The following is a 26,083-nucleotide window of genomic DNA, read 5'->3' as shown; positions in this document are numbered from 1 at the left end:
TGGCCCACACAGTGGGGCTAAGTGGTGCTTTCCCCCTTTCCCTGCACTCCAGTTCTGCCCAGAAATTATGGCCAGGTCTCAATGCCTGATGCTTTCAGCTTATTTCCAGGATATTCCCTCATGCCCAAAGGCAGTGAGCCCAGAGAAAAGCCCCTTTTGTGGTGAGTCTGGCATCATCCTGGGAAGGATGCGATGGGAATGCAGCTGCCCAAGGTTATCCTCGAGGTCAAGGCTGCAGTCAGGGGTTCCTGGGGCTGCTCGGTGCTGTACAGCCCCATGGAGTGGGGATATTCTCTCCTTTAATCCTTTTATATCCCCCCAAATTGGGGTTGTCCTGGACTGGAGGATGTAGAGGAGCTGGAGGTAGAGGGTCATGCTGGGTGGCTGTGGGGGAACCTATGGCAGCTTCATCCCTGGATCCCCCTGTGGACAGTTCCCAGTCCCAAGAGCATCCAGAAAAGCCACCAGAAATTAATGCTTTGGATGAGGAAAACATCTGAAGAGGCTGCAGGTGCCCAGGGGTTGTTCTGGGGGCCTCACCAAGGGGGGAAACTGAGGCAGGGAACAGCCTTTCTGAGCACTATCCCCGGTGCGTCTGCAGGAAACGGCTGTGGCCACACGCTGCTGACACCCCACAGTGGCACCCTGAGCTCCAAGAACTACCCGGGCACGTATCCCAACCACACCATGTGTTGCTGGCGGCTCCAAGCCCCCCCGGGCTCCTCCCTACTCCTGGCATTTGGGGATGTGGATCTGGAGCCCTCGGAGCACTGTGCCCACAGCTCCTTGCTGCTCGCTGACCCCCAGACCGGCACTGCCTATGGTAAGGGGGTCCTGGGGGAATGGAGGCAAGGGTGATACAGTGTTGTGGATAGGGAGAATATCAGGAAAATCTGGGGTTTTAGCTGATTTCATCATGAGGAGGGAGAATATCTAAGGAGGGGGGTAAACAAGTGGGGCAGTATCCAAGGAGGGGGATATCCAAGGAGGGGGTATCCAAGGAGGGGGTATCCAAGGACAAGGGGTATCTGGTATGTGACAAGTGGGTTATCCAAAGAAGAGAAATATCCAAGGAAGAGGATACCCAAATAGTGGGGGTGGGCATACCCAAAGATAAGGGTTGATATCCAAGGAGGAGGATATAGAAGGAGAGTAATATTTGTGAATGGGGATATTTGAGGAGGTGGGTACCCGAGGAGATGATTATTGCAAAGCTTGGCGAGAAACTGCCCAGCTGGGACAAGATGCAGCCACTGAATAATTAATTTGTCGGACCAGCCACTGCCCAAACACTTCCAGGATTTTCCCAGACAGATTTACTGGTCTTGGAGGGATTTGGCAGCACTGGGAACATGACCAATGCTGAGGAAAACATCTTGGGGGTGGGGGGAAGCATCAAGTTCTGGGGTGGGATTGAGGAGCAGCGCTGGTGAGGGGCAGGGGCTGGACAGGAGATGCAGTGGGAAATACAGGATCGGAAGGAGCTGGCTTGGATCCACGGGACTGGGAGTTTTCCCTGTTCTTCAGGGCTTTCACCCTTTCTGGGCTGGTCCCCAAAGGAGTGACAGCACACAAGGTCCCTGGTCCCCATCCCCTCTGCTGTGGCCTCAGGGACATAATTGTCCCCAAAGCTAAGAGACATCCTGGCCCCATGCTGAGATACAGCAATGTGGGAAAGGGGGGGGACTCCCAGATGATGCTCTTGGGGGGCTGGGGGAGGTGGCCGGGCACCCACAGACCCTTTGGGTGCCCCCAGAGCCATGCCAGTATGACACAGAGCTTGGGTTCCACTCCGTCTCCCGTGGCTGACGCTGGTCCTTGAGAAGTTCCAGATGTTTTCTGGGAAGCGGCTGGGGCAGGCAGAGGCCGTGGCCTTGTTCCCTGACTCAGAGCTGGTGTCTGGCCCCTGGCCTGATTCTGCCGGGATGTGGCAGGGTCTCCATGGGGGTGGCAGCTTCTGGGGCTCGGCAGAGGGGTCCCCAGTTCGCAGGGTATCACCAAGATCCATACAGAGGTGGCACCAGTGACCCAGGGCAGCGCTGCCATTTGGCAACCAGTGAAAGGGAAATCTGCATGGGGCTCATCTGCATCTCATCTGCATATTGTGCAGATCTCGGTTCTGGCACAGTGAGATATGTGAGATATATGTGAGATCTTTGCACGCACATGTGTCCCACGTCCCCTGGGATCAACCTCCTGGTTCAATATGATCCAGGCACAATGAGGGTGTGGGTCAGGGTAGAGAAACTGAGGCACAGGGGGAAGTGTCACCAGCAGCCCCAGGGGAACACAAGGACACAGTTCCCTGTCCCCAGGACAATGATGGCATTTGCTCAAAACACCTCTTTGTGTCCAGAGGCCCAAGTGATGGGCATGATACAGAGCAGAGCAATGTGAGGGACGGGGGTGATGGCAGTCAGGGATTGGGGTCACGTTCTGTCCCCAGCTGGAACCAGAGATGTCCCTAAGGAATCCGCCTGCTTGCTAAGCTGAAGTTTTAATAAGAGAGATAGAATTGCAAATTAATGTGGATTAAATGGGGGGAGGGGGCAGTTTAGGAGGCAGCTTCAGCAGCACCTATGAAAGGGGCCATGTGGAGGAGACAAGGACATGGCTCCCATTTTGGGCTCCTGTGGGGTGATGCCATGTGTACCAGTCCCTGCAGTGGGGGATGTGGTGGCAGGTGCCCAGTGAGGGCAATGGAGCCACCCTAGGGCTGGGACCAGCCTGGGCATGGGACCATCCTGTCACGATGTTGCCCTGACCTGGGACCACCCTGGGTGTGGGACTATCCTGAAATAGGAAACCATCTTCAAGACAGGACCAGCCTGGCATGGGTCCATGCTGCATGGGATCACCCTTCAGCACTCTGGTGGGGATGGGTCACTCTGGATGTGGAACAACTCTGGGACCACCCTGAGCACAGTCCAAATGCCTGAGCCCCCCTGGCCCTGGTGAGGGCCAGGCCAGAGGAGTGGAGTCCTGGGGTCTAGGTGTTGAAGTGTGTCTCCAGGGACCCCAAATCCTCTCCTTGGTGCCATCCCTGCTGGCAGGGCCCTACTGCAGGAACTCCGTCCCTTCTGCCCCACTCCTGGTGACAAACTCCAGCACTGTGACCGTCCTGTTCAACAGCACCAGCCACCGCTCGGGACGAGGCCTCCTCATGTCCTATGCCACCTCACAGCACCCAGGTATGGGAGCAGCATCCCCTGGCATGCAGAGACACCCCTGGGATGTGTCCTGGCCCATGCAAGGACATGAAGGAAGCTCCTTGCTGACCCCAGCATGAGCTTCCATTGCCCTGAGCTCCCAAACTTCCATGTTCTCCCTGGCTGGAGGCAAATGTGGGAGACGCACAGGCCATACAGACCCCTCTGAGAACCCTGAACCCCCAAGTCAGGTGGCACCCCAGTATCAGGCAGAGCCACAGGCAGCATAGATTGTGCCATGGGGCCAATGGCTGCAGGGACCAAGGGGCCATCCCTCCCTGCCCCTCCAGACAGGGGGGCATGAAGGGCAGAACCCAAATGAGGAGCAGGATTCAGTTGGGAAGGGGAATGGAGTGCCTGAGGCAGAAGTGGGTGTGTGCTGTGGGGCAGGTGGGGATCCCTTACCCTGGGGTGTTCCTGCCTTGCAGACCTGATCTCCTGCCTAGTTCGAGGCACCCACTACACCCAGGAGTACATCAGGTGAGTGGTCGGGGTGGGGAATGGTCCCATTTTGGACTCCCCTGCTGCAGGGGTCCCTATCAATCCTGGTTTCATCCCCATCCCTCTCCTGACGTACAGCTCCGGTGGGATGGGGAGCAGAGTGGGTATGAAGAGAGGCTTTGGATGGGAGGGAGCCCTGACCCACCGCTTACCATGTGTTTCAGTGTGTACTGCCCTGCAGGCTGCAAGGACATCCATGGGGACATCTGGGGCAACCCGAGCCAGGGCTACCGGGACGTAAGTGTGGGCACCGTGGTGCACCTGCTGGGGATGGTCCCCACAGCACGCGGCCACTGCTTGTCACCCTCAGCAACCCAGAGGTGATGAGTGTGGCCTTGGGGGGCCCCACGGGGTGCTCAGGCCTGCCGTGGGGGGCTGCCCTTACTCCCCACTCCCTGCAGACATCGGTGCTGTGCAAGGCAGCTGTGCATGCTGGGGTGATTGCGGATGAGCTGGGAGGGCAGGTCACCCTGTCCCGAGAGAAGGGGATCATGCTCTATGAGTCAGCCTTTGCCAATGGGCTCCGCTCCAAAAGGTGGGTGAGGAGTGGCTGGGGCTGCACCCCCCATGGAGCTGCAGGACCCACTCACACTGATACTGGGAAACTGCCACCCCTCAGGGACCCTAGGGTTTGCTCACCCTGTTTGATGCTCCCCCTGCTTTCTTCCACACAGGGGATCTCTCTCTGAGAAGCGACTTGTATTCCACAAAGGTATTTTTTCCCATTTCCCTTGAAATTAAGGGAGGATTTTAGCTGTCAGACCTGCTGCCACTCCCCTGTGCCTAGTTGAGGTTTCCAGGTTCCCAGTGTGCTGTCTCCTGTCCCCAGCCTGTGATGATGTGCTGGAGGTGGTCACCTTCAGTGCCTCGTCCTGGTGGCATGAGGTGGACGTGCTGGGCCAGGACCGAGCCTGGGTGGCCGAACGAGCAGCACTTAGCACCACTGACCATTCCTGGGCAGCTGAACCTGGTGCCAAGGCTGCCTGGCTGGAGCTGGACCTGGGCACCCGAAAGAATGTCACAGGTGAGAGTTGGCCGAATGAGACAACAGCTGCCTGTGTCCCCGTGCTACCCTGATGACTGTCCTCCTGCTGTGCCAGCTTCACTGATCCCCACAAAAATGCCCAGGGCAGTTGCACCTCTATAACTCCCAGGATAGACTGGAGTTCATTGTGCCGTGGTTTTACTGGTGCAAACAAGGATGCAAAGCACACCAGCCCCTCTGGCTGCTCCTGTCCTCCTTTTGTTCCTTTGCCCCCCTCATCTGCAGCCATTTCTGGGATGAACAAGTTAATATTATGCTCTTGCATCTAGTGCCAGTGAGCGTCTTTTGTGCGGCCCGAGCCTGCCAAAAGCAGGGGCTTTGTGTGCCAGCGACTGGCGACCGCAGCAAGGAAAATGGGAACATTGTCCAGCCAGAGGCTGGAGGAGGGAGGAATGCAGGGCTAGCAGCCGGGGCTGGAGGTTATCAGTTCGTGGGGGCAGACCAGAGTATCCCACACTGGAATCTGCCACCCAAATCCCCTCCCAGGGTCAGAAGGATCCCCCTCTGCCAGGTGACGTGTCCTGCCCTAATAGTCCTTTCCCAGCTGGGTCTTGAGTATCTCAGAGATAAAGGGCTATTCCGGCTGGGAGAAGAGGGCAGCGGGGTAGAGGGCAGCCCTTCCCCAGCCCCCTAACTGACAGCAGGGAACTCCCTCCTGCATTCACAGGCATCATCACAAAGGGCTCCTCTGAGCAGCACGACTACTACGTGACGTCCTACCATGTCTCCTCTAGCCGCGACGGGAAGAATTGGAGACCCTACAGAGGCAGCAGTGGTCAGGAGGACAAGGTGGGCATGTGGAGAATATCCCTGAGCAGGCTGAGAACCCCTGCCAGTGGATATTTAGCCACTGGTGCCTCTTCACCCTCTCTGGTAGGTGTTTGAAGGAAATGCTGACAGCCACGGGGAGGTCTCTAACGCCTTTATCCCCCCCATCGTCGCCCGCTACATCCGTGTCACACCGCAGAGCTGGCACCAGCGCATTGCCCTGAAGGTGGCCCTGATGGGCTGCCAGCTGGCACGGGTCCGCATACCCCGTCCCTATGGTGAGACCCTCCACAGGAGCTCACACCCCCATATCTGAAACATCCTCCTGGGACCTTCACCTTCCTGTGCACCCTGTGGTGGTTCCACAGTCACGGTCCCTGCTCTGTCCTGTAGAGCCCAGTGTCCCCAGGGAGGTGATTGAAGCCACCAGCCACCCAGCCAGCCACACCCCCATCCCTGGCATTGCCCTGGACCCGGAGAAGGCAGGTGGGTGCCGTGGGGGGGCTGTCCTTGGGGTGCAGCATTGTCTTTTGGTGTTCAAGGTGCCATTGGGGCTTCATCCCACCTTGGGTACACATTTTCCTCCTCTAGTGGCCCCAGGTGGGCTTCTGGCACTCATGGGTGCAAAGCGGTGGGATGGGGGCCCAGGGCACTGACACTGCACTCCCTCCCTAGGCTCCACACTGCTGGTGATACTGCTTGTTGGAGGCTTTGTGCTCCTCTGCTCCTGCCTCCTGCTCCTGGCTTTCCTCTGCCACAGGAAGAGGTTGGTCCTGCCTTGTCCCCTGCTTTGCCCTGGGGGGCTCAGCATCACCTCCCCAGATTCCAGCAGCTTCATCTAGCTGCTCACCAGGTCCCAAGGGGCACAGCCCCTAAGGCAGTGGGTGTGAGGAGATAGGTGGTGGTGGGCCCAGGGTAGCTGGGACCTCTTGTCTCATCTTGCATCTCCCCTTGGCAGGAAGTCACCAGTGGAGCTGAACTGTGGGATCACAAAAGGTAAAAGGGTTCACAACTCCTCCCCAAAATCAGGGGTCTGTGTGCTGTGGGGTGCAGCTGGTTTAACTGATGCTGCTGCCAAGCTTGGACTTGTTCCATGTCCCAGGGGCACTTGCACGTCCAGGTGACAGTCTATGACAACCGAGGGTTTCCTTTCCCTGTCCAGGGTACCCCAAGTTGGAGTCGAGCCAGGTCTGCTCCCTGCAGAGCCTGCCAGCCCCCAGCCTGGCCTCCTTCCCCATGGCCCCCACACCAGGGGACCTCAGCTGGACCCATTCGCCAGGTAACAGGGACATCAGGGCAGGAACTGGTCCCTCGGGCCAGAGCTAGAGCCGAATCTTCCCAATCGTACCTCCTTCCCCATTATGGTCTGACCCCTCCTGCATCGTGGACCTGTGCAACAAGAAGGCCCTGATAAATTAGACATGCCCATTTAATTATTATAATTAATTATTATAATTTATTGTAATAGCACCACACATTATTTAGTAGTAGTAGTCCACCTCAATTACAGCTGTTGGCACTGGAGGGTGGCTGGGGACAGCAGGAGCCCCTCTCTGTGGTGAGGCAAAGGAATGTGGGTTCTCCATGGGTGGGTACCCTGTGTTGGGTGGGTTTTAGCAGTTTTTCTATCCCTGAAAGTCCAAACATGCTCAGTTTTTCAACCCACCTCACCCACCTCTGCTGCAGCACCACCACCCTCCCTCCTCACGTGGCAGCCTCCCTGTTTCAGAGTACACTGAGCCAGACCTGGTGCAGGCGAACCCCAGCAGCCAGACAGGTCCCTCCACCTTCAAACCACTCTTAGAAGAGGGCTACACTCTACCACTGGTCCTGAACCACTACGACGTCCCAGGGAAGCACAATGAGTACGCGGAGCCACTGCCGCCAGAGCCTGAGTACGCCATGCCGTTCAGTGAGCCGGAGCCTGCCGGGATGCTGCGCAGCACTTGCATCATCGCAGGAGCTGCCGAGTGCTCCCCGGGGCAGTACCAGACCCCTGCCCTGCGGCCCGGGGAGCTGCCAGCTGCGGTGGAGGGGACTGGCACTCCCTGTTCTGAGGAGTCCCGTGGGTGGCCTAGGCACTGTCCCCTCGCACACGTGTACCATGAGGCTTTGTGAGGAGGGGAGCACAACAGCACGGTATTGGGGGGGGGGGGGGGGAAGCGTGTAAAGGAGGACCTTCCCCGCGCTCGCAGTGGGCTTTTTAAAAGTAATCATATGTAAATATACGCTTTATACATAGAAAGACAGATATGGAGTGCCAGGAGTGCCTTGCAACGCCTGCTGCCCGGGGATGCAACCAATGCACCCGGGCCCGACTGTTGCAGTCCTTGTCCCGCCTCTCCCGCCCTCCGCGGTGTCTCGGCTCCGCCCCTGGTCAGACAGGGCGCAGCAGAGCCGAGCACCGGGAGCCCCCCGCAGCCGCGAACGCCGCTCGCGGCCCGTTCTCTGTCGTTCACCGATGCCGGGGTGCCGGAACGGGCGGTTACCAGCAGCCCTCCCTCACAAAAATTGTGCTTCCGAAATCTCTTGATGTCGATTCCGCGGCGGGGGCACGCGGCCCCCCCCGTGCCACGCACGACAGAAGCCCTTTTTAAATCAGCATTTCCTCCCCAACCAACGCCGGAAAGCGCCGGTGTACCGGCTAGGACAGGGCGACAGGCGCCGCAGATACTAAACATGAAGATCGGTGTGTCTATTCTTTCATCCATCCTCAACTTATTTCTTATCGCCATTTCTGCGGCTATCCCTCAAAAAAGCGCCGTTTTCCCCGCTTTTTAGCCGGCCAGGGTTATGCAAATCGCGCGGGGCATGCTGGGCACTCCTCTTTCCTGAGGCAGCGCGGGGAGGAGGAGCGCTTTTGGCGGGAGCGCTATGGCGCGCACGCGCGCGCAGGCGAACTCGCTCCTGATTGGCCATGATGCGCGCGAGCGCAGGGGACTCGCTCCCTATTGGCAGCGGCGACGGCCGGAAGCGGAAGCGCCGTCGAGTGGCGGCGGGCGGCGGTGGCGGCGGGGCCGGGACTGCCCGCGGGTCATGGGGAGGTACGGAGGGCTCGAGGGGGCTGCGCGGAGCGCCCGGGGACCCCGCATCGGCTCTTGCCAGTCCGGGAGGGAGCGCAGGAGTGAGCGCCGAGTCGGTCCCGGTGGCGGTCGGTGACCTTCGCTCTGCCCCGCGACTCCCGGCGGGGACGTTCTGCACTGGGAGGGGGATCCGCTCCCGTCCCGCTGTCTCCGTGGGGTGAGCGCTTCAAGCTGGGGAAGTTCAGCCTGGAGAAGAGAAGGCCCCGGGGAGATTCTTAGAGCGCTTTCCAGCGCCTGAAGGGGCTCCAGGGGAGCTGAAGAGGAGCTTTGGACAAGGACCTGGAGGGAGAGGTCAAGGAGAATGGCTTCCCGCTGCCAGAGGACAGGGATAGATGGCACACTCGGAAGGAATTCCTCCCTGTGAGGGTGCTGGGGCCCTGGCTCAGGTTGACCCGGGAGAGTGTGGCTGCTTCGTCCCTGGAAGTGCCCAAGGCCGGGTTTGACGGGGCTTGTAGCCACTTTGGACAGTGGGAAGTGTCCCTGCCCACGGCAGGGGATGGAATGAGATGACGTTAAAGTTTCTTCCCACCCAAACCATTCTGAGATTCTATGTTTGTATTTAGATATTTGGTAAAATTCACTATGGTTAATGGAAGTGGGAGCCCCCTGAGCACTCCAGTGAATGTGCTGTTTGTCATTAACGTGGATTTTAGTTACGGCTCTAATGCTGTGCTGTCGCAGAACTGAGCAATTTGTGGTGCTGATGGCAGCGCCCAAAGCTCCTCTTGCCCTGGAGGGAGCTGCTGCTCTGAGGATGCGGGCTTACCTGCACATCAGCAGGTACCAGGATGCTCTGTTTCCTGGCAGAAAAATGGATTTTGACCATATTTTTCTTCAGAATCCTGTGGGATGATGTTCTCTGCAGCAGCAACTCTGTGTGATTTTTTCTGACAATGCAATCTGTGGCACTGTAGTGAGGACAATTTGTGAAACTGTTTCCTCTAACCATCTTATATAGAATTGGTGATACAAAAAGTATCTGGTGTTTCTGTGGGAATAAGAGTTATGTGGAAGAGGAGGATGCCAGAGTAGGTAATGCAGACTGGTGACATTCTGGGAAGGGTGTGGACTATGGTTTCTCTACTCACTGGGCTCACAGCAGTTGCTGATGTAATTAAAGATCAAGACACTCAGTTGTAGGTAAATGGGGCTGGCATGTGGGATTTGCCTGTGGATCTGCTGCTCCCATTAGTTTTGTGTTCAGGGATCTTAGTAGCGTGTGAAGGGTACAGTAAGATCTGAGAATAAACCAACAAAATGACCTTAGGCTGCTAAAGTGCTTCTGCCCAAGGATACTGGGGCTTTGTGTCCGAGGGTTTTGGTGCTTCCTTCCCTGCACAGTGGGTAGGAGTTCTGCTCTGTGGATCTGTGAAGGGAGGCGTGGGGTGAACAGCCTGAGAGCAACCCCGGCTAAAGCCAAGACTGAAGGTCCCTCTCAATCTGTGCTGGACTTCTCAGCCAGAAGTGCCAGCTGAGGGGTTTAGGGTGCCAGCGTAATGATTTTCCATTGTGAATTCAATTAAAATGGAGCTGGAAACTTGCTGAGGGCACTGCAGAAGGCTGTTAGGGACATAAATTCCCCTCAGAGGGCTCCGTGTCTGCAGGTGCATGAGTGTGCATTGGAGTGAAGTACTAAAGCTTCTAAATTCTCTCATGTACTTTCTTGTGTGGATTTTGATATTAATTAATCCAAACTGACTAGGCTTGCTTTGATGAAGGGAAATGTCTATTTGTAGATCAGGGAGCAGACACCTAAAGCTGGTTAAACAAACTCTTTTTGTGAGTTCAGCCTTGGTTTCTCAGCCATCTCTGGCCCTGCCATAGGGCCAGAGGCTTTGCCATAAAACCATTCCTTAAACTCTCTTTCCTGTGACAGACCCATCAACGCTGCCCACAGTGGTTGTGGTAGTGGAAGGTGCAGGGTTTGGATGAGTTTCCTGTCATGGAGCACTGAAGACAGAGCAAAACTTCATTGAGCCTGAGGCTTGGAGCAGAAACAGAGGAGGTGCAGTCAGTGTTCACCCCATGACCAGCAACCCGAGTAACTTCAGCACCCGGAGGATCTGTGTAACCACACAATCCACTTGTAGTTCACCATTGTGAGCTCTACAAATCCCACTCCATTTCCTGCAGTCAGTTGCCCAGTGTGGGCACACACATGTTCCTCCCCCTCTGAGGGCCAGATTGTGTTCTCAGAACCCAAAATGAACCGATGTTGTCAGTCCCACATGGAGGGGTCACTGCAAGCCAAGCTGTGAGCGTGATGCTGCCAAAAGCAAGGCCCAGGGAGGCTGGGTCCTGCTTTCTCTCTGGGGCTCTGGATTGTGGGGATGAGGGTTTCCATGCTGCTGCAGCAGGAACAAACCATGTCCTGCAATTAAATCTGCTCTGAGTGGTCTGCTCTTTGTGGGAATTGGGTTCAGGAAGGCTGTGTGGGGTTGGATGTGGTGGAGTTCAGCTCAAGGGATGAATGGGTGGGTGGGTCAGTGCTGTCACCAGCATGCAGCCACTGTGATGCTGGAAAACTTAATTTTCTGTACACCAAGGGAAGGTTTTCTCTGCTACTAAGCATCACTTCTCCCTTCATGCTGTGAGCGGAGATTCCTGATCTATAAACTGCAGGCCCTGTCAGAGCAGTGCGGTTTTCTTTGGGCAAACTCCTGTTCACCCTGCTGAATTCCTTCTGTTTGCTAACCATGGCTTTTCTCTCCCTTTCCAGTTGATTGGTTTGGATCCCCACAACCCCAAGAAGAAGCAGGACCTAGACAAGCTTTATGATCTAAAACCTGAAGCCCAACAGATTATGAACCAGTTTGGCCCTTCTGCCTTGATCAACCTCTCCAACTTCTCCTCGATCAAGCCAGAACCAGCCAGCACCCCCCCCCAGAGCTCCATGGCCAACAGCACTGCTGTGGCAAAGATGCCAGGAGCACCCAGTGGAGGAGGGCGGCTCAGTCCTGAGAGCAACCAGGTAATTCCATCCCGAGTTTGGGACAACAGGGATGATGCTCAGGCATCACAAGTATTACAGATTTGCCTGTGGCTTTGTTTGCCTTCTTTAAATCACCAGCAGAAATATAATGTTTATTAAATTCACTCAGTTACTGAGTGAACAAAACTTCCTCACAGAGTTCCTCTCTCCCGGGTGCTTCCTGGCTGGATGGGGTTTGGATGCTCTAGGTGTAGAGCCTTTTCCAGTCTTAGGAAAGTGTACCTTGGAGTGTGACAGGGGAAGTTATTTTTAAGTGGGGTTTAGATGGGAAAAATATGGGGAGAAGTGGGTGGTGATGTGCTGGTTGCCCAGAGAAGCTGTGACTGCCCCATCCCTGAGGGTGTCCAAGGCCAGGTTGCATGAGGCTTGGAGCTGCCTGGGATAGTGGAAGGTGTTCCTGCCCATGGCAGGGGGTGGAATGGGATGAGCTTTAAGGTCCTTCCAACCCAGCCTGGCACAGGAGCCTTTGATGCTCATAAAACAAACTGCTGCCCAGGGAATGTCCCAGCATTGCTCCCTGATGGCTTTGCTGGCACCCAGACTGTTAGGAAGTGCACTAAACCCCATAAAACACAAAACCCCATAAAACATAAAACAACCACAGCAGTGAAGGAATGAGGAAGGGCAGGAATTTCCCATGTGTCTGGTTGACCGGACCAGGCTGACACCTTCCATCCATATCTTTTAAGACTCGGCATCCTGTTGTTCAGCCCAGTGTGGTTTCTGCTCCTGCCACGTCTGACTGCCCTGGAATAACCCAGCACTCCCACAACTCTGTTTTCCACGTGAAGCACTAAAGCTGATAAGTGCTGGAGTGATGGAAATGCTTCCCTCATGCCCTAGGCACAGCTTTAGTCACTGATACGCTGCTGATTGCACTTGCTGTCTGCTTCTTAACACTTGTAGGTTTGCCTTTCCACTCCTTGTCAGCTGCATTTTCATGCTGGAAACATTTATTCTTGCTGCTGCACTCCAGTTGCTGTCCAGAGCAACTGCTGGTGCTTGAAAATGACTCCTTAACACCTGATATTTCTTATCTCTGCCATTCCTGAGCTGATAGCCTGTGTCAGTAGTGTGACTCGGCCCTGGGGGCATGGGGGAGGAGGTGGTTGTGGTTGTAGTTGTGGGTGTGCTCCACGGGCAGCTTCTTTGCAGGAGCGGGGCAGTAAATCCTTCCTCTCCTCCCACACGCTCAGGTTTTAACCAAGAAGAAATTGCAAGACCTGGTGCGTGAGGTGGATCCGAACGAGCAGCTGGATGAAGATGTGGAAGAAGTAGGTTCCAGCCCATGGAAGGGACTGCAGGAAGAGTTAATTTGTAATTTGTCACAGATCAGTGGCCATTTATCCAAGGAGGGAGCATTTAGTTCATGTAACACTTGTTTTCCCATGCAGTCTTCAGCCATCCCTGGTTTTCTGCATCTCAGTCCCAAAAAGGCTTTTAAAACAGCAATTGCAGCAAACACCCATGAAATCCACTCCTTTGAGTGGAATTTTGCACACCACAATATAAGAAAGATCTAAAGCTATCAGAGGGCTCCCAAAGGAGACTCTGAAGATGGGGAAGAATCAGGAGGGACCATAAGAGGAGTGGCTGAGGGCTCTTGGTGTGTTCAGCTGGAGCAAAGGAGATTGAGGGCAGAGCTCCGTGGGGACTGCAGCTCCAACCTCTGCTCCCCGTGGCACGACAGGAGCCAGGGAATGGCTGGAGCAGGGTCAGGCTGGAGATCAGGGAAAGGTTCTTCCCCCAGAGGGTGCAGGGCCCTGACCATGCTCCTCAGGCAGCCAAACTTAAAGAGCAGTTGGACAATGCTTTCAGACACGGGATGGAGATTGCAGGGCCAGGAGCTGGCCTGTATGATCCTTGCAGGTCTCTCCCAGTTCAGGACATTCTGTAATTCTAAATATCAGCTTCTGAGGGCTTGTTTCCATCTTCCCACGTAATTTCAACTGCTCAGTGCTGACCAGACTGATTGTTGCCCTTGTTCTACCACAGATGCTGCTACAGATCGCTGACGACTTCATTGAGAGTGTGGTGACAGCCGCCTGCCAGCTTGCACGGCACCGCAAGTCCAACACTCTGGAAGTCAAAGATGTCCAGTTGCACCTTGGTGAGTGACTCTTACCTGTTTTTTTCCCTTCTACCCCCAGCTCTCAGCTCCTCCTGGAGTCAGGGCACAGTTGCAGTGCTGTGGTGGAAGCCTGTGAGTAGATAATGCATCCCTGCCTGTGGCAAGGGGTTGGAACTGGATGAGCTTTAATGTCTCTTCCAACTGAAAGCATTCTGTGACTTCCAGAGCGCCAGTGGAACATGTGGATCCCGGGCTTTGGTTCTGAAGAAATCAGGCCCTACAAAAAAGCCTGCACTACAGAAGCTCACAAACAGGTAAGGCGCCCTCACAACACCAGGAATCACATGGAAGGCTGATGTGAGGATGGAGGTCATGGCCTCCTGGCACTGTGAATTTGTGGCCTCTTCCAAGTTGTTCAGACCAGAAATGACTTCCAGAGCCTCCTGACCTGTTCATGCAGCAGGCTGAGGTTGCTGTGTCTCCTCAGCTTGTGTTGGCTTTGCCCAAAGAGAAGCAGCAGCTCTTGGTGCTGAGGAGCTTAGGAGGGTTAAAACCAACTGGGAGCTGCACACAGGCGCTTCTCAGCTGCCCCTGGCAACTCCATCTTTGTGCAAAGGAACTGAGAACACCCTTAATTTTGCTTTTAAACTGCATTGGACCATTGGTTTTTAAGCCGTGGTCAGAGCCTAGAAGGAGCTGCCCTGCAGTGGGTTCATGAGTGATGCTGCAGCTCCCACTGGGCAGAGAGGGGGACCTTGAGATGGGCTTTAATTCCACTGCCCCAAGTTGCCAAGTGGAGAAGCACAGATACTTCCTTCTCCTCTTCAGCCTGGAACCCCATTAAGATTCAAACAGACCTGAAAGACCAGTGTGGAAGCAAGTCAGACCGCGTCCTGGGAGCGCCTGGGATGCCTTGTTTCTGCTGTGGGTGGTTGTGCAGTCTCCCACTCTGAGCTGCTCAGCTTCCCATGGTTTTCCCTCTCTTGTTGCAGAGAATGGCACTGATCCGCAAAACTACCAAGAAATAGCTGCCTGGACAGAGCTGGAGACACCACCAGTGCAGTTTGGGATGCCTGCCGCTCCACTGAAGCCTCCATGATGTCACCTGTGGGATATTTTTTTAATGCTTTACAGAGAAGCATCTATTTTTTATTAACAGTGCAGCAATATCTTGACTTGATGAGGAGACCTGCCAAAAACATTCTACACCCTCTTCTCGTTCCTCCTCAAAGTGTGACATATCTCAAACAGACTTTTATTTGTGACTTGAAAGTGGTTTATTGTACAAGTGATTATCCAAGGGACAGAGCATTTGATCGTGTGTGGGACAGTATTCCCCTGTAGAGGTTTTTGTTTCCTCCTTCCTGCCCCTACCTGCTCCAGTACTTTGTAATGTCAGTGTTTATATAAATACTTGCGTTTGTTTTACATGAATAAAGAAATTATTCTGAGCTGCTGGTACAGGCTTGTGCTCTTCGGGCAGCATTGCAGAGGGATGGCAGGGGGAGGGGTCCCTGTTACCTCAGCTCTGTGTGTGGTGCTGTTCTGTGGGAAAGATCTCCTGAGAGTTTACAGGGAGCAGAATCATGGAATATCCTGAGCTGGAAAAGATCCCCAAGGATTATTGAGTCCAGCTCCTGGCCTGCCCAGGACACCCCACCAATCCCACCCTATGCCTGAGAGCACTGTCCAACGCTCTCTGAAACTGTGGCAGCCTTGGGGCTGTGCCTGTTCCCTGGGGAGCCTGGTCATTGCCTGAGCACCCTCTGGGGGAGGAACTGTTTCCTAATATGCAATCTATGCCTCCCCTGACACAGCTTCAGCTGTTCCCTCGGGTCCTGTCTGGTCACAGGGAGCAGAGACTGGAGGTGTCACTTGGGAGGAGCTGCACATGCTGGTGAGTCTCCCGTTTCCTCCAGGGTGAACAAACCAAGTGCCCTCAGCTGCTCTTCCAGAGGTTTCCTCCCCTCCAGACCTTTCTAGACCACAAGAATTTGGCCAGTCCCTCAGCTGCCAGTCAGGATGGCGGGGTCATTTCCCTCCTGACCTCCAACCCATTGCTGGGATATTGGGACTGTTGGGAGGGGGATGTTGTGACAAAGCAGGAAGTCAGAGTCCCCCTGATTCTGTTTGTGCCTGGACATTGAAAAGGCCACATGCCCCTGGCTGTTCCCGCTGCTCTGCTCAGACTTCAGAGGAGCTGCAGGGGCTGTTGTGGGGATGCAGGAGCTGACAGCAGTGCAAACCCCTGCATGACAGGAAGGCTCAGGAAGGCTTCTGCAGCCCTAGGCAGAGCTGGGCTCATCCTCCTTGTCCAGCTCTCTGGAGGCTCCCGGTACCTGCAGGGGAAACCAGGGCGGGTGAAGTGATCCCACGACCATCTTGGTGTCACTCATGTCGCTGTGGGATGAGGAGCCTGGGGAGCTCCTTTGTGCAACCTTGTAGAGAAGGTTTTTTTCAAATTATATTGTATGAAGATTAATCTGAAAGGGAAAGTGGGCATTTCCTCAGAATGGTATGTGGTTGTTTTTGCTTTGGGCTCAACTAGGCATGTACTCAGCCGGAGTGGCAGATACATCATCTGAGTTCCACGATAAATTTGTCACTTTTAATTCTATTTGGAAAGACTTAAAGATTTAGGGCTTTATGGTAGGGATCTCAGTCAGTACAAGAGAGCATAGGGGAAAGGGTAACATTGACCTCTGCAAGCCTGTGGGGTTCCACCTGGGGACTTCACGCTTCCAACGCGCTTCCCATGCCACCCCTGCCTGTGCCTGGCTGCTCCATATCCGCTTCCCCTCCTGAGCCCACCATGTCCCTGCCTTGCCAGTGTCCTCAGCTCTAGCACGAGCATCTCTTCCGCTTCTCCTCCTTCTCCTGTGCCTGAGCCTTGGGCAGCACTGGCAGTGGGATGCTGCTCTTCACCCCGTCCCATGCCTCAGTGGCCACCAACTGCCCCGTCTGCAGCGCTTGGTAAATGGCAACTGTCAGCATCTGAAAGGCCTGGACTACATTGGAAGCATCTTTGGCTGAGGTCTCCACGTACTGGACACCCAGTGAGGCCGCCAACTTCTCCGCCTCCCTCTGGCCCACCCGGCGCTGCCCAGCCAGGTCACTCTTGTGCCCCACCAGCAGGAAGACCATGCGGAAGGGTTGGATGGCGTCAGTCACCTCCTGGTGCCATTGCCGGACGCTCTCAAAGGATGTGCGGTTGGTGATGTCGAAAAGCAGCATCCCCCCAGCTGAGTTGCGGTAGTAGGAGCGAGTCACAGACCTGGGGTGGGGACACCGAGAGCAGGGGAGTGAGTGGCCCCTGGGGTTTCCTGTGGCACCTCGGGCAGCGTGTTCCCTGCCTACAGAGTGGCCCTGTCTAGGACCTGCTCCTGCAAGCAGCACCCATCTTGCATTCAAAGCACCATGAGAGGGGTGAGAATCAGCCTTTTGCTGTGTCAATAAGGACTCCAGGGGCAGCTCTGTCCGTGCTCAGCCACCATAGCTCATCTGTCTCCTGCAGCCACAGCCCCCAAGTGCCCCTGTGCCTGCAGCCATGTCCCCAGGGCTCCACCATCCCTGCTGTCATGGTCCTGGAACTCTTCTGTCCCTGCTGCCGTGTTCCCAGTATTTTCCCATCTCTGCTGCAACAGTCCTGGAACTTTTCCATTCCTGCAAACCCAGATCTGCCACTCTCATCCCCTACAGCCAACATCTCCCAAGCTTTCCTGTTCCCAGGAGCTGCCTGGCTGGTGGAGACAGCCCCACAGGGAGGTGTGAGGCTCCTAGCAGCTGAGGAAGAAGTTTTGCCCAGCCCTCAGTGGGTTCCCAGCTGTTCGCCAGTCCTGCAGCTGGTGTGGCATGGGGGTTCTTGAGGGAGTACTGTACCCCCTTTAGAGCTGGAGCAAGGGCTTACAAGGCAGTCCCAAGGGCTCCTTTCCCTTGGCTTTTGACATGGTCATTCCTCACCCAAACGGACAAGTGGGAACACAGCCACATCAACAACCTCCTTGGGCTTGGAATCACAACACTCCACCCCAAATCTGGAGGGGGACACCCATCTCCACCACCCCTCCTGACCCCATGGACCCACCTGAACCTCTCCTGCCCGGCTGTGTCCCAGAACTGCAGCTTCACTTGCAGCCCTGGCTCCAGCTCCACGAATTGGACGTAGAAGTCCACCCCCACCGTCTGGTTGACAGTATCCAGGAAGGCACCTTCGGTGTAGCGCCGCAGCAGTGAGGATTTCCCCACTGTCGAGTCCCCCAGCATGATTACTCGGAACTGGTACTGCCACCGTGGCTCCATCGGTGCTTCTGCCGCCTGCCAGGACCTGCCGCCCCCGCACAGGAGCGTGTTCAGGCAGGCAGGGAGCTCCTCCACCCAGGAGGCGTTCCCAGTACCGTTGGTGCCGCGTGGCCCCTTTGGAGCCCCTTTGTCCCCTTTATTTTGGCTCTATCCAGCAGGAAGCACTCAGGGGTGCCTGCTCCCATTTTCCCATGGACAGGACACCCTGAAAAGTGTCCCAGACATGGGGAGCTGTTGCCCCACCAGTGATGCCCCCCAAAGCAGACCATCCCCCACGCCATGGATTGAGTGCTGTGCCCCTGCCTAGGATGAAGTGCTTGGCACAGCCTTTATTTGATGTGGAAAAGCGTTAGGTTTATTAAAAACAGTCCTACAGCAGAGTACAATTTTTTCAGAGCCCCCAAATTAAGGTTTGAAATAAACCCAAGCCCAGGTGGGAGACCCAACCCTCATGGTCACCCAAGGGCTGCAGGTGCTGGGTGGAGAGAAAAGCATCCCTACAACTGGGGGTCCCACGTCCCCCTGTCACCATCAGCACTGGCAGTGCTTGTGAGGCTTCCTCCCTGCCAGGGGCTGGCGGTGACTCTGGCTGGGGATGAGCCTGATGCCATCACATCCCTGGTATGGGGCAAGGATCCCCTGGCCCAGTGCCTGCTGGATACCTCCAGCCAGTGTCTGGAAGGCCAACTCCACGTTGAGGTTGCTGTGGGCCGAGGTCTCCACGAAGGCCATGCCCAGAGTGGTGGCGAGGTGTCCAGCTTCCTCTGCTGACACAGCTCGCTCATCCTCCAGGTCACACTTGTGTCCCACCAGGACAAAGGCAGGCAGCTGGTCCCCCGCAGCCTCGTGATACCACTCAGGAACGTGTTCAAAAGATGCTCGGTTGGTGAGGTCAAACACCAGCAGCACCCCCGCCGCGCTCCGGTAGAAGGACTTGGTGATGGATCTGAACATACCCAGCGGGTTTTCAAAGGATACTGGGAAGCTCTAACACCAACAACCCTAGGATGGGGCTTGGGAGATTTTTGGGTGACAGATCAGACTTCAGGAGTGGGAAAGGGAGACCTGTCTTGGGCATTTACACTGCCATTTTCTGTTCAGCATCCCTCTCCCCAGACTGGGGGGCTCCAGAGTAGATCTGGGGGGTTTTCAGGGACTCTGTGGTACTGTTTATCCCCGCAAAAGCCCCAGATCTGTGGGGATGGGGCAGCACTGAACAGAAATAGGGCACCACCAGAGCCAACCCTCTGGTCCCCAAAAGGTTCCCAGGGATGGGGGGGGGGGCTGGGAGGCCAGCTCCAGCCACAGCACTTTGGTCTTCAGCCCTTCACACCCCATTTGAGCCTCTCACATTCCCAGGTGCTCCTGGCTCCAGCCTGATGCAATCAGGAAAGAAACCACCCAGCCCCAGCCCAGCAGCAGCACACAGCAACAAGCACCTGGCCCTGCTCCCTTGGCTGCTCCCCCGAACAACTACGGTGTCACTGCAAGCTCAGCACAAGGCATCACTGGCCCTAAAGAATCACCATCCCAGTGAGCCATTGCTCTCTGTCCCTGCACACCCAGCTGGGGATTCACAAACACCCCAGAGTGGGAAGATGACTCGGTTGGCATGCTGGGGTCCCCATGCCCGCCTCACCTGAACTGCTCCTGGCCAGCCGTGTGACAGCTGCAGCTTGGCCTTGCCGGTGGGTGGCATCAGGATAGTCCGGCTGTAGAACTCGACGCCGACGGTGGGGCCTGGCACGGCTGCCCCACCAGCACCCCCAGGCAGCCCATCAGTGAAGCAGCGCAGCAGGGAGGACTTGCCCACGGCTGCATCTCCCAGCACGATGACGCAGAACTGGAAGTGTCCCTCGGGCTCAGGATCCTGGGGGGAATCTGTCACTGTCTCCATGGCTGAGCTGACTCGATCCCGACCCACCGTGCTCTGCTGTGCTCACAGCGACAGGCCGGTCTCCACCCTTGTCCCCACTACGGGACAAGGACGGCTCTGGCCCCGCAGTCACCCGGACAGACAAACAAACTGTCCCAGGGAGGGAGCAGCTGCCAGCTCCGTCCTCATCCTTCCTGGTAACACTGAGGAAAGAAGTTTTCTTCTCAGGTGTACAAACAAAAAAGGCTTTGGAGCTGCTGCATAGTTCTTTTAACCACTTAAGAAAACCACTGAATTTATTTACTTGCCTTTTTTATTCCCTTGTTTTTAAAACGATTTTTATCCATTTACCTGTTTCCCAACCACCAAACTCCAAATCACAAACCCTAGCAACAGCCCAGCATTTCAAACCTTAGCAGCAGCACAGCTTCAGCTCTAATCACATTGGCATTTAGTCTCCATTTGCTGTGGCCAGGACTTTTAGTGTGGCCACACGCCAGCTCTGGATGTCCACCTCTGCTGGCAGTCTCTCATGTCTCCACTGCCAACAGGGACAACCAGGCAGTGAGTGCAGACCCCTTGCTGTCCCCAGGAGCCAAGATCCTGGGAAATGCTCCACAGGGAAAGAGCTCTCAAGACCTGCGGGTAGGAGACTAGAGGAGTCAGAGGCACCAGCCTAATTATTTCAGGACAAACATTTACCTCGGGTTCCAGGACTTTGTCACAGCCCAGCCACCCAGGGACAGAAATAAGAGTGGCTCCAACTTAGAGGCTGCGGCTCCCCACTACCAATTTTTCTCCATGGTGAGAAAACAGGCAGCCAGAATCACCAACTCTCCAGCCGAGGGTGTTGGAACATCCCGAGGTTGCAAGGAGCTGCTCTAGCCCCTCCATGAAGGCCCACGGTGTTTCTGCATTCCAGGGACCCCTGTGAAGGGCTGTGGGGGACACCCCACCGGCAGGTGCTACAGCAAGCACAGAACTTGCCTCTGAGCACTGGTGAACTCCACTGGAAGGGGATCCTCAGGCTCCATGGCTCAGAGCCAGCCCAGCTTCACCCCATCCCAATGCAACTCAAACACTGGAGACACCATAAAGATTTGAAGTAATTGCATTTATTCAAACTCCTATCACACACAGAGAATATTCCAAGCTGGAAGGGGCCCACATGGATCACTGAGTCCAGCTCTTAAGCGAATGGCTTACAGGGATCAAACCCACCACCTTGGCATTACTGGCTCTCTCCTCTAATCAAATATTTAATATCCAGACCTCCTCCTGAGAAAACTCCATGGAACAGACTGTTCTTCCAGGTGGACCATCTGAACCAGAGCTTCAGATATACCTGGAGCCAAATCAGTTCTACCTCCCTCCACTGCAGGTGAGGGGAGCCCAGAAGTGGCTGATCCCACTTGGCAGAGCTCACAGCTAAGGAAGGAGCCAGGATCTGGCTCTGCAGAGCTCCCACTTGTGGAGGCTAGAGGGCTGGAAAAGAACAGTCTGGCACTGCAGCACCAAGTCCATCAGGGATGGTTCATCCTCTGCTTAGACCTGAAAAAAGGGATAAAAAAGAATCCAGCTGAGGGATGAGCAGTCAGGCTCAGCACTGTGTGAGGTTCCATCCACATTCCAGAACTCCTGGATGTCCCCTCCCTGCCCTGTGGTTTTGGGCAGTTCTTGCCAGGCCTCAGCCCCATATCCGCAGGACTCATCCAACAGTCTCCAGACTCAGGAATCATCATGGACCAGGCTGCACTGCCACTGACCTCACCCACACCCTGCACCACACAGCACAACTGGCCAATGAACAGCCTTGGAAACAAGGTGATCATTCCCACCTGCACAGTCCAGGTGAACAACTGGCCACTTCCAGCAGTCAGCATAACTGTCCCCTGTCCTCCAGACCCCACTTGAGATCACACAATCCCAGAATGGTTTGGGTTAGAAGGCACCTCAAAAGCTCACCCCATTCCACAGCCAGCCACGGGCAGGGATACTGTCCACCAGACCAGGACAGCCTAAGTCACATCCAGCCTGGCCCTGGACACTTCAGGGAACGGGGCAGCCACAGCTTCTCTGGGCAACCGTGGCCTTCTCACCCTCACAGCCAAGAAATTCCTCCCAGTATCTAGTTTCCACTTACTGCCCACCCCAACACCAGGAGTTCTCCAGAGAACACTTACACGCTCCACACTGCAGCTTCCTCACAACTCAGGTCCTACAGAAAGCAAGCTGAAGCCCTTGGGACTGGGCTCACAGGTTTTAGTCTTTTTCCACAGAGTTACTGCTGAAAAAACAGAGCTGGAGTTTAGTGCCCGAAGCCAATGGGTTACTGTAAATCCACGGCTCAGATATTCCCAACAAATTCCAGCCCCCCCAACCCTCATGGCATGTGGCCATGTTTATCCATTCTCCTGACCAGGAGTTTCCTTCCTAACCAGAATTCCCAAAATAGTGAGGCCAGCACAGCCTGTCTTCCTAGTGGCCCCTCTCAGCACAGGACACACCTGCTGAGAGCCCAAGACCAGCATGAATGTTACTCTTCCTCCTTTTTCGACCACAAGATCGGTATTCAGATCTGGTGGGAAAGGGATTTGGAGGGATGGGCTGTGGAATTTCAACAAGGGTACTACCCTCTCACCTGGGTCTATCCATCAGATGGGTGAGCTCTGGAACACGCAGGACCCTGGAAGACATCACAACATACCCCCAATATCAGCAGTAGGCTGCAGACTTTTATGGACACACCTCTGACTCACTGTACCCTGGAACCCCAAGCAAGGAACAGCCCAATTCCCAAAAATGTATTGGAGGGGTGAGTGACAGCCACAGGCAGAAGAGGCCCAGCAGTCAAAGACCTTCCCATTGCTCTGGCATGTTGTTGGAGACCTGCAGCTACTGCATGGAGCCACAACTCTTGGATTAACATGCAGGTTAACACAGAGTTTATCTGGTAAAGTCAGTGATTGAGTGATTGACTGGCTCTGGGATCAGGGTTGACACCCAGTTCTGCCTCTAGCCGGCCCCAGAGAGAGGAACTGCCCTTATCTCACCCATACATCATCTGGATGGAGCAAGTACCAAGGGAGTTTGCAGGGCCCAGCCCCGTGGAGGATGCACAGCCTCGGAACAGCACATGCTGCCTCTGCCCAACAGCAGAGGGGCAGGAAACGCTGCTGGTTCCTACTCTGGTCCAGGGAGGCCTCAAAACCAACCAATTCTCAGCCTCTCAAAAGAGGACTCCAGAACCAGGATCGTCCATCTCACCTGCCATCCCATGTCCCGGGATCACCTTCTACGCCAGGATGCTGCTGGGAAGAAGAGAGCTTTAAGCAAATTGCGAGAGAAGTAAGTTAAAATAAAAGTACAGAAAGATGGGATACACTCCTTCCCCCTCCCCCACGCCGTGCATCAATCTGGACCCCAGGGCAGGATTTGAGGCAGCCGCCTCCTTCCAGCACCAGTAAGCCCCCCCAGCCCATGGCGGGCCATGTACTTTCCCGAAATGTTGCCGGACAGTTACGAGGGCTCCAACTGAGCGGCGACCGTCGAGGAAAACCCCTTTGCTCTCGGCTCCTTTTTGACTGCATCTACCACCGCACCGACAGACGCAGCTTCGATAGGGCCGGGCGGCTTCTCCACCCGCGGCCGCCCGGCCCGGGACAGGGCATTGGCTCAGCCTCGAGGGTCCCTCACTCACCGGGGCCGGGCCCGGCCTGAGGACGAGGGCGGGGGCAAGGCCGCGCTGCCCTTCGCAGCCTTCGAAGCGCACTGAAGCGCCGCCGCCGGACGCCATGCCCACAGGGCGCCGATGCGGCGGAGCCGAGGGGCGGGAGAGCCCCAGAGACGACGGATGGCGGTGGATGGTCCCCGACGGCCGCCGCAGAACCTCCCCAGCTCGCCATCATGGCAGCAAGAGGCGGAAACCGCTCGGCGGCCATTTTTTATAGCGCGGCAGCGCGGGCTCCGATTGGCTGCTGGTGCCGGGCTCTCCCGCAGAGGCTTCTGGGAGTTGTAGGCCGCGCTGCCTGCAGTCCCAAGCATCGTTCCTGCCTCGCTCCCTTCCAGGCCCCCGCTCCGCCCCGTCCCAAAGGATAAACGAGACTCCCGAACAATCTGCTCCAGTGGCAGGTGTTTCTGCCCATGGCAGCGGCTGGAATGAGATGAGCTTTCGGTCGTCTCCCAACCCAAACTATTTCAGGATCCCATGATTCACAACTCCCACTAGCACTGGGAGTAGCTGTACACCCCCACCCCACCTAAATGACTCTCCAGTCCGGGTGGGACAAGTACAATTTCTCTCTCCTTCTCCATGCAAGGTCCACACCAGGGGCCGCTCTTTGAAAAGCTGAAAACAGCAGCTGCATTTCCCCTTCTCCTTCTTCCCTTTTGGAACGGGGTGGAGGGAACACTCCACCCTCGGGGAATAGAAGGAAAGGTTCTTGGAAACAGAAGTCTGTTTGCCAACACAATACCTCTGTAAGGCTCCTGGTTCATGATTCATAATTCGTAGAAAGTATTTAAAATGGCAGCACCTGTCAACCGGCTGGAAGGAAGCGCTGGAACTGCTGCTGGTGCTGATGCTGAAGGCACAGCCATAGCGGGAAATCAGCTGGAAATGCCTGAGAGTGCTTCCTGCCCAAGTCCTGGAGAAAGGGCAAAATGGATGGTCATATTTTAATCTGTTCTGAGCAAATGAACAGATGAAAAAATTCCCAGTGTTCATCAATGGCCTTTTGAGCTGGTAATTCCATCAAACACGGCAGATCAGCAACAAAATAAACCCTCAGTCATTTAAGGCCAAGTCTGGGAACAAGCCCCAAACTTTGTGTGGACAAACTCTCCCCAAGACAGCCCTTGCCAAAGCTGTCAGGGACAAGGTAAAGCTGCTCCCATTCTCCTCCTACATGGATCTCACAGCTGCTCTGCCAAGGCACAAGGCAATCCCTGGAGTCTCCTTGGCACAGCCACTGATACAACGTGAGCCTAAAAATCATGTCAAATCCTAGGGTAGAGTAAAGCCTGGGAGATTACTCTGGAAAAAACATCAACCTTCCCCAGAAATTCAAACCTTGGCAAAGACTGCTTGGGAAGAGACTCTTCCAAATGGTGAACTGGGAGAATCCCCAAAGAGCAGCAATGAAAAGTACTGGATGCCCAGCAGACGTCAGCCTGCCATGACAAGATGGATGGAGATCCAAAAGGGGCAGAGAAAAATCCCACTGCATGTCTATGGTCAGCGAAGCCCTGATGAAACCTCCTGAGAGTCTCTCACAGCACAGGACAGAGAGCACATGCTGGGAGAGGCTGCAGTTCCCAGCACCTGACAGATGGGAGCAGACAATGCACAGAGATGTGAAAACCATCAGTAAGGAAAAGCAGGAATGCATTAGTGATCCAGGTGGATTGTTGTGCCTGTGGCTCCCTGGAACACGTCAAGGGGCTGAAGCAAGTCTTGGCCATGGTCAGCTCTTAATCTCTACCAATTGTGTTATCCACCATTGCTTTTTCCCTGGAAATTTTACAGCAGAGTCAGCATGATCTTTGAATGATAGAATCATGATAGAATCCTGATTTGGAAGGGACTCACATGGATCATCAAATCCAACAGAACTGCACAGAACACCCCAAGAATCCCACCATGTGCCTGGGAAAAATGAGTGTGTGCTGAGCAGGACCCCAAACACCTACTTAAAAATCTGACTGCACTTGGAAAAAACATTTTGACTTGGAATAACTCCTAAGGAAGAAAAAAAAAAAAAAAAGAAAAAGAGATATTTTCTGAAAAAATGTTCTAACCAGGAAAAAAAGGAAAGTGAGCTCTGTCAGTGACATTTCCCGAAGCAGCTCTATCAGTTCCTGCTACTGCATTTCAAATTCACACCCCATCCTGCCACTGAATTAGTTTGATGGTTAAGCAATTCCCAAGTAAAACCCAGAAATGGGTGTATCAAGTAAGCTTTATAAGATCACTGGAAGATAGCAAGGCAGGAACATAAAAATTTCTCTCAGATCTTGTTTAGCAAAAACTGAAGATTAACAAGCCAGTAATGAGATAGCCAGTCCAGGAAGATTGGAGTCAAATATTTATTTCTGTTCCTCAAAAGAGATTTAGAGAAATTCCTAAGGGTGTTGTGTATGTCTCAATAAGTGGGATATGAACCTGTCTCCAGGAACTGATCCAAGTAACAGGAATTTTCTCTAGTCAGACTCACATGGAAAAAACCCCATCACTGTCA

At 54.9% G+C, this 26,083-nt stretch overlaps 4 protein-coding genes, 1 long non-coding RNA gene and 5 other non-coding genes across 11 annotated transcripts; 2 read left to right on the top strand and 8 right to left on the bottom strand.

Annotated features, from left to right (window-relative positions):
* Nucleotides 1–195: 195 nt before the first annotated feature.
* LOC132083741 (discoidin, CUB and LCCL domain-containing protein 1-like) lies at nt 196–7,648 on the top strand. The gene is made up of 14 exons (XM_059488589.1): nt 196–823; nt 3,054–3,191; nt 3,638–3,689; nt 3,875–3,947; nt 4,112–4,245; nt 4,385–4,422; nt 4,540–4,734; nt 5,423–5,544; nt 5,633–5,801; nt 5,917–6,009; nt 6,199–6,289; nt 6,482–6,519; nt 6,686–6,802; nt 7,253–7,648. The coding sequence occupies exons 1-14, from the start codon at nt 475–477 to the stop codon at nt 7,639–7,641; spliced, it is 1,998 nt and encodes a 665-aa protein (XP_059344572.1). The 5' UTR covers nt 196–474; the 3' UTR covers nt 7,642–7,648.
* Nucleotides 7,649–7,988: 340 nt separating this feature from the next.
* Nucleotides 7,989–8,118, bottom strand: LOC132083960 (U11 spliceosomal RNA). Its single transcript, XR_009420019.1, has one exon. It is a non-coding gene; the product is annotated as a U11 spliceosomal RNA (small nuclear RNA).
* Nucleotides 8,119–8,486: 368 nt separating this feature from the next.
* Nucleotides 8,487–15,120, top strand: TAF12 (TATA-box binding protein associated factor 12). Of its 2 annotated transcripts, none has more exons than XM_059488671.1 (6): nt 8,487–8,567; nt 11,326–11,577; nt 12,795–12,872; nt 13,594–13,708; nt 13,895–13,983; nt 14,662–15,120. In XM_059488671.1, the coding sequence occupies exons 2-6, from the start codon at nt 11,410–11,412 to the stop codon at nt 14,695–14,697; spliced, it is 486 nt and encodes a 161-aa protein (XP_059344654.1). In that variant the 5' UTR covers nt 8,487–8,567; nt 11,326–11,409; the 3' UTR covers nt 14,698–15,120. The 2 variants fall into 2 exon arrangements, with proteins under 2 accessions (XP_059344654.1, XP_059344655.1); XM_059488672.1 differs by having other exon boundaries at nt 8,544–8,763.
* Nucleotides 15,121–15,939: 819 nt separating this feature from the next.
* On the bottom strand, nt 15,940–17,983 carry LOC132083851 (ras-related protein Rab-39B-like). Its single transcript, XM_059488772.1, has 2 exons — nt 17,754–17,983; nt 15,940–16,943 (listed from the first exon to the last, which is right to left on the bottom strand). Exons 1-2 carry the CDS (start codon nt 17,966–17,968, stop codon nt 16,511–16,513), a joined length of 648 nt encoding a protein of 215 aa, XP_059344755.1. The 5' UTR covers nt 17,969–17,983; the 3' UTR covers nt 15,940–16,510.
* Nucleotides 17,984–18,499: 516 nt separating this feature from the next.
* LOC132083880 (ras-related protein Rab-42-like) lies at nt 18,500–20,576 on the bottom strand. The gene is given in 4 exon segments (XM_059488834.1): nt 18,500–18,914; nt 19,608–19,634; nt 19,636–20,047; nt 20,547–20,576. Coding segments are annotated over 3 exon segments (672 nt in total). The 5' UTR covers nt 19,866–20,047; nt 20,547–20,576.
* A 363-nt stretch (nt 20,577–20,939) lies between these two features.
* Nucleotides 20,940–23,753, bottom strand: LOC132083822 (uncharacterized). The gene is made up of 5 exons (XR_009419989.1): nt 23,545–23,753; nt 23,112–23,152; nt 22,486–22,530; nt 22,028–22,131; nt 20,940–21,395 (listed from the first exon to the last, which is right to left on the bottom strand). It is a non-coding gene; the product is annotated as an uncharacterized LOC132083822 (long non-coding RNA).
* Nucleotides 21,524–21,594, bottom strand: LOC132083963 (small nucleolar RNA SNORD99). Its single transcript, XR_009420021.1, has one exon. It is a non-coding gene; the product is annotated as a small nucleolar RNA SNORD99 (small nucleolar RNA).
* Nucleotides 22,331–22,447, bottom strand: LOC132083967 (small nucleolar RNA SNORA61). Its single transcript, XR_009420025.1, has one exon. It is a non-coding gene; the product is annotated as a small nucleolar RNA SNORA61 (small nucleolar RNA).
* Nucleotides 22,647–22,777, bottom strand: LOC132083966 (small nucleolar RNA SNORA44). The gene has a single exon (XR_009420024.1). It is a non-coding gene; the product is annotated as a small nucleolar RNA SNORA44 (small nucleolar RNA).
* LOC132083965 (small nucleolar RNA SNORA16B/SNORA16A family) lies at nt 23,333–23,475 on the bottom strand. Its single transcript, XR_009420023.1, has one exon. It is a non-coding gene; the product is annotated as a small nucleolar RNA SNORA16B/SNORA16A family (small nucleolar RNA).
* Nucleotides 23,754–26,083: the final 2,330 nt, after the last annotated feature.

Source organism: Ammospiza nelsoni, chromosome 25 (assembly GCF_027579445.1).
Source record: "Ammospiza nelsoni isolate bAmmNel1 chromosome 25, bAmmNel1.pri, whole genome shotgun sequence".
NCBI classification, from domain to species: Eukaryota; Metazoa; Chordata; class Aves; order Passeriformes; family Passerellidae; genus Ammospiza; species Ammospiza nelsoni.
Note: the sequence above shows the minus strand (reverse complement) of the source record. Positions and strands in the feature narration are given on the sequence as shown.

Coding starts and splice junctions, on each gene's coding strand:
- LOC132083741 (XM_059488589.1), top strand. CDS start 475: ATGCTTTGGATGAGGAAAACATCTGAAGAGGCTGCAGGTGCCCAGGGG. Junction 5,545..5,632: donor GCAGTGGTCAGGAGGACAAG/GTGGGCATGTGG, acceptor CCTCTCTGGTAG/GTGTTTGAAGGAAATGCTGA. Junction 6,520..6,685: donor GAACTGTGGGATCACAAAAG/GTAAAAGGGTTC, acceptor TTCCCTGTCCAG/GGTACCCCAAGTTGGAGTCG.
- TAF12 (XM_059488671.1), top strand. CDS start 11,410: ATGAACCAGTTTGGCCCTTCTGCCTTGATCAACCTCTCCAACTTCTCC. Junction 11,578..12,794: donor TCAGTCCTGAGAGCAACCAG/GTAATTCCATCC, acceptor CCACACGCTCAG/GTTTTAACCAAGAAGAAATT. Junction 12,873..13,593: donor TGGATGAAGATGTGGAAGAA/GTAGGTTCCAGC, acceptor GTTCTACCACAG/ATGCTGCTACAGATCGCTGA.
- LOC132083851 (XM_059488772.1), bottom strand. CDS start 17,968: ATGGAGCCACGGTGGCAGTACCAGTTCCGAGTAATCATGCTGGGGGAC. Junction 16,944..17,753: donor GCCGGGCAGGAGAGGTTCAG/GTGGGTCCATGG, acceptor TCCCCACCCCAG/GTCTGTGACTCGCTCCTACT.